Source organism: Oreochromis aureus, linkage group 1 (genome assembly GCF_013358895.1).
Source record: "Oreochromis aureus strain Israel breed Guangdong linkage group 1, ZZ_aureus, whole genome shotgun sequence".
NCBI lineage: Eukaryota > Metazoa > Chordata > Actinopteri > Cichliformes > Cichlidae > Oreochromis > Oreochromis aureus.
This window is the reverse complement of record NC_052942.1, coordinates 3,720,872-3,736,925: the sequence shown is the minus strand read 5'-3', so window position 1 is coordinate 3,736,925 and position 16,054 is coordinate 3,720,872. Positions and strand designations below refer to the sequence as shown.

The 16,054-nt window shown below is 41.2% G+C and overlaps 1 protein-coding gene across 9 annotated transcripts in view; it reads right to left on the bottom strand.

Annotated features, from left to right (window-relative positions):
* herc1 (HECT and RLD domain containing E3 ubiquitin protein ligase family member 1) overlaps positions 1–16,054 on the bottom strand; it is an 82,188-nt gene that overhangs the window by 38,464 nt on the left and 27,670 nt on the right. For 7 of the 9 annotated variants that reach the window (XM_031757684.2, XM_031757685.2, XM_031757690.2 and 4 more), the window contains exons 22-33: positions 14,098–14,269; positions 13,097–13,433; positions 11,878–11,998; positions 11,278–11,329; positions 10,273–10,538; positions 5,107–5,322; positions 1,693–1,813; positions 1,263–1,500; positions 1,010–1,182; positions 451–606; positions 260–366; positions 62–172 (exon numbers count right to left, since the gene is read on the bottom strand). In XM_031757684.2, coding sequence (XP_031613544.1) covers positions 62–172; positions 260–366; positions 451–606; positions 1,010–1,182; positions 1,263–1,500; positions 1,693–1,813; positions 5,107–5,322; positions 10,273–10,538; positions 11,278–11,329; positions 11,878–11,998; positions 13,097–13,433; positions 14,098–14,269 — 2,070 coding nt within the window. The remainder of the gene's footprint in view (positions 1–61; positions 173–259; positions 367–450; positions 607–1,009; positions 1,183–1,262; positions 1,501–1,692; positions 1,814–5,106; positions 5,323–10,272; positions 10,539–11,277; positions 11,330–11,877; positions 11,999–13,096; positions 13,434–14,097; positions 14,270–16,054) is intronic. The other 2 variants (XM_031757689.2, XM_039621528.1) reach the window with 2 other exon arrangements.

Here is a 16,054-nt window from a genome sequence, read left to right as displayed (position 1 = left end):
CTGTCAGCTACATAAACAAATAAAGATAAACATACATCCACTGCTAGGTGATCCTGCACACCTGTAGTTTAAGCTCCTGAACTTTTTCTTTAATCTGGATCGAGTGTTTGGTTTGAGCAATGGGACCTTCCCACATACAGTCAGACAGCAGGGAGAAGAGCCGTTCAATGACCTAGAGGACAAGAAAATATTAAAGCTGGCGGACTGACAACAGTCACATAGCACACACCGAGGACTTGTACAGAGAAACTATTAGCACCTGTGTCATTTGGTCGTCTTCCATGCTAGCCTCACAGGCAGGCAGGACAGCCTCCAAAACATGAAGAGCCAGGAGCCGAGTTCTCAAGTTTCCCACCAGAGGAACGCCTACATTTAATAACCAAAGGGAACGTCATTTTCAGTTAAGTTTATATTTGAGAAAGCACTACACATGATAGTAGTTTCGCATACCTGAGCAGCACTTCTGCGCTGCAATGTTCAGCAGCACCTCAGTCCATTTGGGGGACGCCATCTTGGACTGGATGGCCTTGGAGGACACCACCCTCCTTAGGAAGACCAAGAAGTCACCAAGGTGCAGTTCAGCTGTATGCTGTTTGCGCAGCAAAGCTGAAAATCAACAAAATTGCAATATAAGTATAATAACGGGTTGCACTTACACAAACACAAAAACGGACTTTCTTTGCAGCAAATACTGTTCACACCACATCATCTAAACCTCATACAAAAGGTCATCACTCATGTCAGTGTTGCTAAGTCCTATGATGATTTATCGTTTATATATCTCAAGATTTAAATAAAATAAACAAGCTTTAAACAAACACAGAGATGTAATGGTAAATGGTAAATGGCCTGTATTTGTATAGCGCTTTTACTAGTCCCCCCTAGGGACCCCAAAGCGGTTTACACATCCAGTCATCCACCCATTCACACACACATTCACACACTGGTGGAGGCAAGCTACAGTTGTAGCCACAGCTGCCCTGGTAATGACAACAAACGTGAGTTTCACCTCTGAAGTCTTTCCTTTCAGAGTCGGCGCTGTCCTCATGTTTGCCATCTTCCTGCTCTTTTCCAGCATGAAGAAGACTCACTCCTGCCTGAGATAACAGGTTTTTCAGCTGACTGCAAAGCAGGTCCAGCAGTGACTGGACAACCTTGGGACTCAATTTGTCTGCATATGTTCTGCAAATACAAGGAAAGACACTGGTGTTGCACTGCTTCTGATTTACAAATTCCTCTACTGCACCTTGTTGAGCTCTTACCCCGTGCTGATGGCGAGTATTTGCAGCAGCCGTGTGGAGGCCACCTTCAGGGCAGTGCTGAGCTGAGATACGCCAGGTTTTTGCAGGAGCTGGAGAGGCTGCCCCAGCATGGTCTCTGTCCCGCAGAGCTGGGACAGCACATTCAGCAGCCCACTGGAGATGGCCAGAGACACGTCCACTGGCTGGTAGCGAACGCTCAATGCAAACACAGTCACCAGCAGGAGGCGCTGCTGAGCTTCTACGATGACAAATGAAAAGATCAAAGAAAGGGGTCAAAGAGATGCTGAAGCTCACAGGCTGGGCCTTGTGTTTTAGAGGTTTAGAGTAAGGCAGTTAAGTTCTCTTTTCAAACACGCGAGTGGAAACATAACTTCACATCTACCTGCAGGTGAAGCTATCCTCAGTTCTATACAGCATCACTTTGGATTACCTATGTGGTGCTTGTTTGCCTGAAGTGCTCTTTCCAGTGTGACAGACAGTTGCTGGTAAATCTTATGGACAGCCGTCTGGATTTCCATTTGGAGGCTCCTCTTAGCTGCTTTTACACCATCCTGTCAAAAACACACACACAGCCACACAAAGACAGAGAGTTAAAAAAACAAATCGGTCAGTCCTATAGACATATGCCGAAGGTGAAAATACTGACGCACCTCTTCCTATCAAACAAATGCAGAGATCCTATATTGAGGATACAGCGCACTGCAAGGTACCACAATGAACTGGTAAACTCCTTTCGTACTGCAGGCAGCCCACTCTGAGTTAATGTGCCAGTGTACAGAACTTAATCCCTGAAATATCTTATAAAAAAAAAAAAAAGAACAGAAGGAAATCTCACCACTACCACTCACCCTCATCTGTCAGTATGTGTCTGATATGAGTGGATGAGTCAATGAATTCACTTCTATCCAATGACAGCATTACTAAAGTGAGTTTAGGATATCCTAAACTTTTCTGTTGGTAACCGCTGCTGTTTTTACCACTGTTAGCTGCTGTTAACTGATATTATTGAAACTGCATTTGAAGGCGATTTAGTACTGTTGGACTCGAACGCTCGGTAAATAAATCCTCATACAATGTGAGAATACAATCAGACTCTTCATCAGAAACAAAATGCGACTTTTAGGCCTCGAGCCTAACGTTAGCTTACGTAATGTTAGCGTATAAGCATGCTAATTGTCAGCTGTCCGGAGGCAAGAGGGTTGCATGTCTAATCAGCAGACAAAGAGCAACTGCAACAATGTTGTGCGAGTGTGTTTCGTGTGTTATAGCCGTGACCTCAGCTCAGCAGATGATGAAAGTATCCATGTACAAATATTAAATGGTCATGTATAGTTTAAAAGTGCTATTAGTGATCTTTAAATGAAAAGTATGTGGCTGGTCTCTTGAGCCAGACACCCGCTCTACTTCTGAGATTAGGCTTACTTTTGATCAAACTTGTAGTTAGGGCTGGATCAGGTAACCCTAAATCAGTCCTTAGATATGGTGCTATAGAAATGCTCAAGCTGCTATTTCTCCACTTCCTTCAGTTTATGTGTTTATGTGCCACAACTGAATGCTAGATTTTGTCTGGTCACTCTTGCAGTTGCATTGCTCTAGAGATAATTACTATCAACTCCAGAAGAGTCAATTCTTTTGGGCTTCATTAATAATATTATAATAATTAATATATTAGTATAATATTGACTGACATATTGGTCAATATTAGGTTTTTGTCAATACATTGGTATCTACATTTATACTGGCCAATAAATGAAAATGTAAAAACTAGAGATGGACCGATCCGATATTACGTATCGGTATCGGTCCGATACTGACCTAAATTACTGGATCGGATATCGGCGAGAAATAAAAAATGTAATCCGATCCATTAAATATCAAAAAAAACACCTCACAAAACTTGCGACACGGCGTAACTCGCCTCATAACCGTAGCACGTCGGAGCAGTATGTGTCACGTGATAGAGGGCTGTGTGTATTTGTAGCCTCGCTACCAAACCAGCATTTCATCTCCGAGGAAGTTATCCCAGAGAGAAGTAAAGCAAGTGTGTAAGTTCATCTCTGAATGTTTGTAAAGCATTCCCATGTTAAGCTTAACAACCGATATATGAAGCGACTGACTCTCTCTCTCCCTCACCTTCCTGCGGCTACTTCAATCGTGAAACTGCTTAATGATCAGCTGATCGGCTTTTCTGTCGCGAGTCCGTCTCTCTTCTTTGTTTTTGGCCCACTTTGCACCAGAAAGAGGAAACCAGCGCGAACAACAGCAGCACGTTTAAGCTTGATAAGCTGTTGTTAGAATGTATTTAATATTACTTTCTACACCAGGATCCTTTTCTCGTAGCTGATGGCTGGTAACTGTGCAGGGGCGGATCTAGCAAAGTGTAGCCAGGGGGTAATAGGGCATTAACAGGGAAAAGGGGCACAAAAACATACTTTTCTTTCTTATTCTCATTTAAAATGTCTAGCTTTTAATAAATAATTATCTGAATCTTACACCCAAAGTTTTAATCTGATGTAAAATGTATAGAAGTCCATTACTGTATATAGTAACTGTTAAGTCTAATATACCCTAGTAAGCTATAGTACTTTTTTCTTTGAGAAGGAACCATCTGTGAATTCTGCAATTCTGTTGAAGAAAGATGTTGAATCTATTTAATTATTCTTGAAAAATAATTTATTTCTGTGCATTTTTTTTCACCCTGCATCAAATTAAAGTTGATTACATCGATTAAGCATCATGAGGTGGAGGGTGGGGTTCCTATTTTTTTTGCTGGGAGTTTGCAACCCTATTAGTTAGGTTGCTTAATATTTCTGCTAAGTACTCTTTAAAATACCAGAATAGGGAGGATTAAGTTTATTAGATTGATCAGTGTTGCTGAACTATGAAATATTTTGGGTGCAGTGTATTTTTTACATACAGGTATAACAGAATAGCTTTAGTGTTATTGTTTATTTAAACTTGAGTATGAACTTATACAAAATGCAGCAAGATATTCAAAAAACAGTTTTATTGATTAAAAAACACACTATATCGGATTCATATCGGTATTGGCAGATATCCAAATTTATGATATCGGTATCGGTATCGGACATAAAAAAGTGGTATCGTGCCATCTCTAGTAAAAACGTGAATAAGACACAAGACAGAGACACCCTTTCACCATGTTATCAAAGTTTATGATGAATAGCGTGTCCACTAGAGGGCACTACAGAACTTCGCTGTTTGGAATGCCACAAACATGAGAACCAGCTGATCCAAGCAGACTGGCAGAGGGTAAATGCGTCATCAACAACTTGTTATAAACAGAAAACAAGATTAAAAAAAAAACTGCATTGTCACGTTTGTTTTAGTAAGAACTCATAAATAGCTTCATATAACAAATTATAGTGAAATCAGTTTGTTTTGTGTGTCTGAAAGAAAATGATGTCAGCTGATACATTGTATTTTTAAAACACCAAAAATCAACATTGTGCCTGGAGAAACCCAGTGCAAACAAAGGGACAACATTCAGACTCAAACCCAGAACAGATTTCCTGGTGGTTACAACACCCAAATGAACCAGTGATGTATTTTGATGATGATCGTTATTAACAGTAATTACTTTTGCAAACTTGGATCTATGTTGCCATCAAGAAAGGACAGCAAAGTTGAATCATTTCATTGGCTGGCCCGCTACGTTACTACTGTGACACCTATTACGTACTTGAATTTTTTAACATGCCAAATATCCTGTAAAGACATTAAGATGCAAATCTATGAGAAAACAGATAATGCCTATCATTGTCACAAATTGTCCAGACACTCACAATTCGAGGTATTCCTTATCCTGTGATGAGAGCCATACCTGGTAATGATGCAGCTGCACGTTCTCTCTCTTCAGCACTCCAGTTCCCACAGTGCCAAGGCCAAAACAGCCAGCCAGGAACTGCAACCTGACAGAGGTGAGCAGTGAAGATGACTGGAAGACTGCACTGGATCGATCTGCATTGTTCAGTTGGCTGCCCTTCTCCTCCATGCCTGAGATCAACACCACAATCTGGTGGAGTGCTTCCAAACGCAGCTGGAGACAGAACACATGGAACACTCAAATGAATATTCTGAATATTGACTGATAAGATAGACGTAATTAGCATCAGTAACATTGGTTTGTGAAGCCCTGTTACTAGGCCTGGAGCTGTAGATGTTTTTAGCCAATAAGTATAGCCTAAATAAGTCTTTACAAGGAAGCTGTGTTTGAGTGGGTACGGCAAGCCAGGAGGTAGAGCAACTGGGAGGTCAGTGGATTGATTCCCGGCTACTCTAGAGCAGCGTTTCCCAACCACTGTGCTGCGGCACATAGGTGTGCCGTGCCGTTCCACCTGATTAGTACTCTAAGTGATCGGTGTGAGTAACGGCCAGAACAATTACATCTCTTCCACTAGAGGGCAGTACAACTACCTGCTCTAATTAAATGGGTTGCCAAATGCCAGTAAAACAGAAGAAGACGAAGAAGAAATTACATAATAGTCATGCTGTGAGTGAGACAACACAGCACATAACGGCAATAGATAAATATATGAAAAGAAAAAGTAATCAGCCTGATCTGGGTCCTCGAGAAAATGCAGACCCAGAAGAAGGCCCTAGCATGAGCAGTGGTCAGAAGAAAGCACAAAGGTCTACTGGTGACAAACTGAGCCAGTTTCGCTACACCTGGTGCTTGGGGGGGAAATGATCAGTATGCTTTTTGTGACATTTTTGTTTAATGGTGTGCTGTGTGATTTTTTTAATGTGAAATATGTGCTGTGGCTCCAAATGGTTGGGAAACACTGCTATAGAGTGTGTTAGGCAAGATACTGAATCCAGAATGGATCCATTGAGCACAAATGTTAAACAACGTGCTTGTTTATAGAATAGTGTTTACTGAGGTCATGGCCAAGGGCTGTTTCTTCACAGAATTCTATAAGCCCATAAGTCGTTTCAAAACCATACGTTTTATCCCCTGGTGGCTATTAAAACACGCAAACCACTTTTCAAACCTGGAAGCTACCAACAAGTATTGTTTATACTCTATATGACTTGCAACAAATAGATTCCAAATTTGTGAGAAACACAGATTTGTCCAAACAATGTCTGAAGACCAACTCCTGAGACATGTGGTGCAGAACTATACAGGGCTCTAGACTAACTTTTTGCCATGGGCGCACCAAATTTTTCAACCGCATCGCTTAACACCGCAGTTTTACATGTGCACTTTCTTTTGGGGGGGTCCATACAGACAATATTCATTTCTAAATGATTAACTAACAATCTTGTGCTTAAAGTGCTTTGTCAATATTGTAGAAAATGTTAAACTTAATCATCATCTTGGCTCCTCTGACGACCTGTTTGCTGCTGCCTGCTGCTGAAAGGCAGTGGGGAGAGGGGACACGTGGGCAGTGCATTTATTGCAGCATATAATGTGTTTTCTGGATACACTGCTGTTTTTTCAGCATTCAAAGATTGATGGCACCGTGTCAGAGCTGCCTATAAATTTTAGACGGATCAGGCCTTAACAAAAAAGTTATCAATAGTTCTTTTCATCGTTTCTTATTACCCACAGCTACATCCACTTCTGTCGGGCCTAGGCTGCTCACTAGGGCTGGGTATCATCACTGTAGAGCTGGGCGATATAAGATTTTTTCATATCACGATATGTTTTTTTCATTTCATTTCAGGCGATAACGATATATATCACGATATAAGCCAAATAACTATATTTGTAAGATTTAAATGTGCCGTTGCTCACAAGTAAAATGTGAAATAATCAGCAGCTTGTTTTAATTTAAATATTTATTTCCCATAATAAGTTCAACAGGGTAGATGTACTTAAGGAACATGAGAATTTTTCAGATAAATAAAGGCAAATATTGCAAACTACACAAAAGGCAGCCGCTAAAGCATTTAAGTTTCAAAATAGAACAAACAAAACAGACTAAATTGTCAATTCCACTTAGAAACAAAATGTTAATTCTAAAAATAAATCTTAGTTTGTTTTACAGAAGAACAGACAAAATTGACTAACTTTTGTCAATATCAAATAAACTGAGAACTAAAAGGAAATTTTCAATCTCTCCTTGTTGTATAGCTTTCTGAACTTTCTGAATCCTTTATCATCCGCAACTGAAAATAGTTGTGGATGATTACTATACCATTCTAATGTGATGTTGTTGTCCCTGGCTCTCTTTCTCTCTCTCTCCCTCCCGCTCTGTTCCTGTGCTACTGCGACTGTAACTACCGCCCCCCCCTCTGCTCAGCGCAAAGCACAAGGCTCGCGCGCGGAGTGAAGCGGAAAAAAAAGTGCGAGAGAGGGTGAGAGAAAGAAAGAAAAAAAAAACCCACGGCTCGCGATAAGGAGCCGGCTCGCGTCGTTCACGTCAAGCCATTTCGTTCGCGACCGACACATCACTACGAAACACACTTTCCTCCGTTACCAGCGGCTGGCTGCTTCCCAAACCACACATGCGCGGCTTGGCACTTGTGCTGTACGTAACAAGTCACGTGACGTGACGCTGCGGCTGTGATTGGTTCGGCTCTGCGCTACTTAATTTGGATTGGCTGTTCTTCTTTTCTTTTCTTTTTTTTTTTAAGAGAGCAAGAGAGATGAGGTCTATCGCAATAGTTTAATTTTTCTATCGAGAAAAATTTATTTCGCAATACATATCGTTATCGTTTTATCGCCCAGCTCTACATCACTGATTTCTATAATCCATTCGATTCCGGTTCTCAAAGTCCTGATTCGATTCAATTTAGTCTCAGACGGTCAGAAATATTATAATTCTGATCATTTATCAGCACTGATACACATGAGACATCATCAGAATTGTGAACATCACAGCAGATGCCTTTGTGTCAAAGTAACTGAGAATAAAACACAGAAAAACATGAAGGAGATTTTTCTGGTCTGGCTTTTTATAGCAGATAACCTTAAAAATATTCTGCAATATTCTGCAATTTTGCATAATTTTAAAAAGTTTAAATTTCTTCAGTATTGAACAGCAGAAATTAGGCTTTCTTGTCCGAGGTCATTTAAGTGAAAAAAGAAAAGAAAAAGAAAAGACAGCGGCCGACAGCGCTGTAAACAACGGATGAGACTGGTGGGTAATAAGCCAATGAATAATGCAGAAAACAGAGATTTGAGACGGGAAACTGTTCTTGAAGTACAGAGAGAGAGAGAGAGAGAGAGAGAGAGCTGTGCATGAAGTGTGATTTTTATCGTGATGGAAGCAAAACAGCAAAACTCAGAGTGAATTCATGGACATTGATCAAATGTGAAGCGTAGTTTGCTGCTTCTTTTGCTGCTGGCACGGTGAATTTTGGTTGGAGAGACAAAATCTGCAGCTCAGAATCAGCGCAAAAAAGACGTAAACACAGCGCGGACCCGACGCATCAGAATCGCTGAGCTCCGACAGCGTGTCCGTCTACGTGCTGTCGGGTGAGAAAGCCGAGAAAGACAAAGCTGATTCTGATGCGTCGGGTCTGTGTTTACGTCTTTGTGTGCCTGCTCTCATTTGCTGTTTGGTGGTTGTTGAAATAGTTTTGTGAGCTTTAATCTGAGAATCTGGCGTTTCTGGCAAAACACATTTATATTTAAAAGTCGATTCAGGATTTAATGAATCGAGATCGCTTTATTCAAGCTACTCACCTCCCTCTATCCACCTGCACTTTCAACTGGATCACGGCCAATCAGAGAGGTCCCGCCCCTGACTATCTCTGATTGGTTTAGTCCATGATAGGGGCATAATGTGTGTCTGTTGCTGACCACACGGAGAGTTGCAGAGATTTTTTTTTTTTTTTTTTTGTTACCCGAACAGTTGGTCGCACCGGTGTGACCAAATATTTTTTTTAGTCGCACCATTGAAAAATTTGGTCGCAAATGCGACCAAATTGGTCGCACTCTAGAGCCCTGCTATAGTTTCAATATTTCCTAATGTTCAAATGTAAAAATCATGGTATTGTAGCTGTTAATTTTTCAAGGTACATGGATGGAGTCTTCCTTCAAGCTGCAGTTTGAATGTTTACTGGGTAAACTGTTTTCACTCTGCTGGAGACAGCTATGTTTTCCAGTATCCAGTGTATGTACTCTGTTTTGCCCAGCTCAGTCTTTTCTTTTTGTTGGCCAGTCTCAGACCATGAAGTCACCTCTTCACTGTGATGCTGACACTGGTGTTTGACAGGTGTTATTTAATGCAGCTGCCAGTTTACAACCCGTGAGGTATCTCTGTTTTAAACTACACATTCTCAGATGTTTGTCTTCTTGCACAGTTGTGGATCGGGGCCTCCCACTCCTTTTTCTGTCTATTTTAGAGCCAGTTTTTGCTGCTCGCTAAAGGGATATGGATAAGAGATTTTAAGTTTCCGCACAATTACTCAGAATAGCCTTCCTTTCTCAGGAGAACAATTGATGACTGGAGAACAATAAAATGACTGATGCTTCGGACACTAAACTAACCTAAATAATGCTGTGCCATGGTTTCCAGCTGTGCAGCACAACTGCAAAAGGGTTTTCTACTAATTTATTAGCCTTATAAATTTATTCATTTGGATTAGCAGCTATTCCAGGAATCTGATCCAGAGGACTGACAGCTGTTGATGATAGGCCTCTAAGCAAAACTGTAGAGACATTTTTAAAATATCATCTGACTAATTTGAATTGTTTTTGAATTTCATGATAACGTGTTCTTCTTTGGAAAATAAATACCCAAACTTCTGATGAAGTCTTTATATCATCAGTAGGAATCAGTCAATTTTAGACTGAGTGAAATGAGAGACAGGCATTACAGATTTCGGTCTTCAACAGATTTGTTGAGAAGACAAAGAAAACGTATAAAATACTGCCAGGTCTGTTCTGAAAAGGTATAACCATATAAAAAACAAAAATCCTCCACAAATGAATTAAAAACGTTTCATAGAAGGAAAGAACAAAATCGACTACGCTGACTTTGATTAACCATCATTTGGTTTGACTTCTCGTTAGCGCTGAGGAATCACTCACCTCTGCTCTGCTCTGCTGCTGTTCCATAGCCAGGATAATGGCCTGTGGGCTGGTGGACATACTTTCTTCTGGCTCCTTAAAAGCTGGAGCCAAGCCCACGTCACCACTGATGAAGCTGACCATGTTGTCAATGAGAGCGTGGATGCCCAGCGATCGGCTCAAGTCCAGGTCTGACTCTTCGTACGTTGAACTGTAACTCTGCTGACGGCTCAGCTTGGCCCGAAACCAGGACTCAGCCAGGGAGTCTGGTGAGCTGTGAAGGAGGCCTGAGAAGGAGAAGAAGATCCTGTTTGTTGTATTTGTGCACACAGGGGATCTATTGAGAGATGTGCTGAGTAGCTTTGAAGCACTTAAAAGGAGCGCATTATTACTCGACTGGAGTTCATCAAATGGCCAAATGCCGAATCTACATGCAGGCGCAAGCCTCCATTATGAGTTTGCCTGTGATGGCTGCACCGAGTATCCAACACACACTGAGGAAGAATTCTGCGGCTGAGAAGTGGAATGGGAAACAGGCTAGCGCGTCCACAAAACAACTCAGTCAAAGTATCAGCACTGATGACTTCTTCAAAAGTGCAACCCAGAAATTTCCATGAAAATTCTTCAAAGTAACAGATTACACTCTTCACGAGGAATGAGCCATCATAGTGCAAAGTAACAGTGCAAGCAGAAGAATGGCCTTAATGGAGACATTTATGTGATCCTGATTTCTTTATCTTTCTTTTCTTTACAAAATGAAAAGTTGAGGCTCAAAGAGGGCAGGGTGTGGGTATGGCATTACAGTCATGGAGTTATGAGTTAACAAGAGGAAGAAACATGCCATCGTTTACTTGCTTGAAGTTCCTCTTGTGTTTGGGGCTCAACTGCCCCAAAAGAAGCAAATAAACTATCCGTACAGGAATCAAAAGACAGAGAGACAAGAGTAACATATGAACGATAACAACCGAAAACCTGCATTGTCCTCTCTCCAAACATTAGCGGAGCAAATTAGCGCTTGGTCGTTACCTCTTTTTTTGTGGGAGAATGCCAAGTCTAGGTCAACATTTCTCCTTCCATTCTGAAAGGAAAAAACAGAACCCAACAGTTCAAAGATATGCACATTATGTTACCCTGTGATTCTAAACTGGAGATTCAGGCGGCTGAGGTGGAGGACAAACAGACTCAAGGACAAGTTATGTGTGTGGGCTTTACAGTTGTTGTGTGAAGGAAGGCAACCATTAAAGGTGGAATTCTAATGTCAACTTTGTGATTATTGGACTAACAGATGGCAGTACTGCAGCCACAATGTGTAAATTAATCTGCCTTGTGCCGTGTGTGTGTGTGTGTGTGTGTGTGTGTGTGTGTGTGTGTGTGTGTGTGTGTGTGTGTGTATAATGTTCCACATGTCAGAAGCAAGTGACACATTACAGTGAACATGATTTGCTTATTAACACTGGCACAGGGTTAATGTGTTTACTACCATCATTACTGTGTTCTCTGTGAGATTAAAATGACATTATTTTGTCAAATTAGTGTGGTGGGTCAAAGGAGACCAACTAGTTGTCTAAGTTGTTTGTCAACTGTTCTGCTGATGTAACAAAGAGTGTGTACATGCATTTGATTTACCAAAGTGTAACCTTCTTCATCTGACTCTGGCTGGGACAGGTCAGACTCACTCCTGGACTTCATCAGTCTGTAACTTGGGCTGCTCTGCACTAAACGGCTCTCTGCGCTCAGACTCTCACTTCTGTACACAAACATATCACAGCACTGTTAAATCAATGAGAACAAGACAGCTAAACAACAACAGTTCAACACCATGATTTTCACCTGAATGGTGGCACATACAGCCACATTCATTGTCTCCCTTTTTATAAAAAGGACACAAAGTACAACACAGTGCTCGAAATACAAAACACTGGAATACTTTGAAATTAAAAGGGTAAAGCAGAATTATGTTCACTACGAGAGGTTCTGAGGTGCATACCACAGGCCCCAAACCACTATGGTTTGAAATGTGAGCTATAGAGTTACATTAACACAGTTTTTTTGTGTGCAGACTATTACTTTAATTCAGTAGGTTTAACAAACATTTTATTAAAAAGTTTATTTTTGTTTATGCTTAGGAATGATATTACACCATGATAAATTCAGCACATCTGATGCTGAATTCGTTAACTGATCACTTGCACACTCAATACGAGGCACAACAAGTGAGAAAGGCTGAAAAAACAAACAAACAAAATGAATTACTGTCCAAAGACTTATGGAGTCGTGTAGACAACAAAATTAGCTTGTGTGTTATCTTTTAGTCCTGTGCAGTCACCTTACCTCACTGATATTGGGCACTTAAGACTAGTCAGATCATGACTAACTGAAGACAGCTCTCGATGTAGAGCCTTACAGTTGTGGTCAGTACAGTTCTAGTATAACTATGTAATGTGCTCAGTTAAGATTCTTTCCAATGCTTCACTGTAAAAGTTAACAAGAGCTTGATGCAGGAATTCAGTGTTTTTCCACCCAAGTGACGACTCAAAAACACTTTGAGACCCTTTTTCAAAGCACTTTCATCAAACTACGACCTTTAAATAAGCAGATTTAAAGTAACTATAGAATATCAATCTAATGATAAACTGAGCTATATTAAATATAACTGAAATGTTACATTATAACAGTATATGAAATAATTAAAATAAGTTGGGGGTTTTTAAGTATATATTGTTCCAGTAAAAGAGAAATGCACAATTAATGACTAAATTTCTTGGTAACACATGTGACTGTGCCCAATAATAAAGCAATTTCATTTTTCAGGGATGTCAACAGTAGCATCCTATTTCTCTCTGACCTGGTCATGAAGCTGAGGCACTCCTGTGTCCCTGTAGCTAACTGAGTCTGAGCTTCTTCCTGGTTCTGCTTGGTCAGCTCGCCCAGTACAGGGCTGACTCCCAGTATCAGCAGAGCACAGCGGTGGATCACAGAGTTACAGGCTGCTGTGTAAAGGTCTTGGCCTTCTGGAAGACCCGTACTGCCCCTTCTGCCCTCTTGAGCCAGAATGGTGTCTTCCTCTCCACCTCCTCCTCCTCCATTCCTGGAGCTAGAACCCAGTCCTGTGCTGCTGCTGGCCCGCTCTCTCTCCCGACTGCGAGCCACCTCCCGCGCTGAGAGAAAACATTGAAAGATTTCTGTGTTGTGCCACAATCATACACACACACACACACACGCATGCACACACATACACGCACACACAAAAAGACACACAAATAAGATGCAGTGTTAGAGGACAAAACAGCAGCCACAAAGAATTACTGGAGTCTAATATTCAATACTAAAGCTCGTGCTAAAGCAACACACTGCAAAGCCTTGTTCGGCACATAAATGTCCATATATTAGAGGACATGATTATCAAGTGAAGGTGTTCATAACAGTATGTCAGAAGTTTACACCTTTAAAACTGCCAGATTACACATGCTCATAGGTGCTATGAAACACCTTCCTACTGAGAAAGCTAGCTCATAAACTGTTCAACTTAGAACTTCACAGCATGAGAAATATGCATAAATCAGTTACAATGTTGCAGATTACAGCTGCGCTTTCAAATACATTATACTAAGTAGTGAAACTGTTACAACCTGAATAATAACCATTTATTAATAATACATCTGTATTCATACTAGAACCCTTTTACCAACACTACAGGCTACAGTGACAAGCAAATTCAATAAAAACACAGATGAATAATACAGACAGGATTTTAAAAAGTTAACATTTATTCAGTTATGTTCTCCAACTGGCTACTGCTTTGCACACTAAACACACACACATGCAACTACAGGCACAAGTACTTACTTCCAGCTGTCATTACTTCATGCTCCCTGTCATCCTCTTCATCGTCTTGCTCTTGATGGCCTTCTTCTCTCTCACGGTCAACCCTCTCTTCAAGTTCTGCCTCCTCGTCAATGGTGCGTGTGAAAGAGTGCTCCTGGGGGTCCATGTCCAGAGAGTCCTGATTGTCGGAAATCTGGTCAAATGACAATAATGGCCTGATTTTGGATACCATTGATATGACTATTAAGGTCAGTGGAAATGTGTGTATGCAGTTATGACCATAGTTTCTTGGACAAATACAGAATATATACACAACTTTGCCTGTGTACACCACCATAGTGGGTTTTAAATCAAATAATCAACATGTGCTTAAAGTACACACTTTAACTTCACAATCAATAGGTTTAGCAAAAACTTTGCATTAACTGTTTGGGAATTCCAGAGGTGGTTGTGGCTCATGTGGCGAAGCAGGCTGTCGATCAATCAGTCCCTGGCTACTACAGTCCATGTGTCCAAGTATCCTTGGGCAAGATACTGAACCCTGAGTTGCCCAAGATGCACCCATTGGAGTGCAAGTGGGTGTGTGACTGTTATATAAAGGTGCTTACATAAATTAAATGTGTGTGATTGGCTGAATGAGACCTGTAGTAGAAAGCTCTTTGAGTTGTCAAAAATTGAAGAAAAGAAAAACAATGGCTCAATTACATGGAGATGGTTCGGATTCCAAATGTCAGATGATCAGCAGAATAATGTGTTCTGTAGAGAATCCCTAAAAACTGTTCGGACAAAAGTTTCGAGCACTACTAATCTTTTCCACCATTTACAACAGCGCCATAAAGTGCAGTATGAAGAGTGTGAAACTTTGCTGTATCCCAGATCATAAAGCCTCCTGCACCGAAACAAATCACATTACAAAACTCCCATACCCATGCTGTGCCTTATGAGAAGTGGAGTGACAGTACTAAAGCAGCGGCCTATCATATCGCTAAAGACATGGTCCCCATCTCAACTGTGGAACAAGAGGACTTTATACAGCTGCTAAAAGCCCTGACCGAAGATACCAGATACTAGTCAAAAGTACTTTGCAAGAGAAGTACGGCCAAAAGTATATGCTCACCAAAATGTCTCACTTCCCATTGACCAGCAGGACCTGTGAGCCATACATGAATGTGACTATGCAGTTCATGGAAGACTGGAAACTGAAAAGTGACCATCTCCAGACCAGCTACAGCCCAAGACCACACCGGAGAGCATATAGCTGAAGCCCTGCAGGATGCCCTCACAAGCTGGAAGTTCAACCTGACGGACTGGTTGCTATAACGACTGACAACAGGGCGAATACCTTGGTGGTTGAGGATGCAGTGTTTTGGTCACAGACTTCATGTGGCCATTGGTCAGTACAATAGTGAATCAGCTGATTTGAAATAAGAAAAAAGATTACTAGGCATAACATTAAATAAAAAGTCTGTGAAGGTTCTCAGTCATCCAGGTCATCCAGGTCATCGTAGCATTAAATAAAAAGCTCACAGAATCACCTAAAGAGCTAAATATCTATATTGACAACAAGGCAATTATTTTCATAAGTAATAGCCAGCTTATACATCTACTGGCTATAAACACTGCACCTCACTCACCAGGCGATGCATAAGCGCTGGGGCAGGAATGATGGAGGTGCAGGCGACCGAAACACTTCCAATGGGAACGCCGATGGATGAAGGTGGGACAGGTGATGGATGTTGCCAGCCTTCCAACACCCTCCCTAGGTCTGAGAGGGATGTACCACATGCCGGTAAAGTGCCGGAGGTATATGCCATGCTATGGTTATCATAAGAGATGATGACAAGCTGTATTGAGTGAGTCATGATACTTGGATGGAAGAGGAACACACCCATTTGTTGGACCCAAAAAGCCGTTGGGAAATTATTTTCCAGGTGGCTCATTATAACACCAAGGTTATATGGGATATGATAAAGCTCCG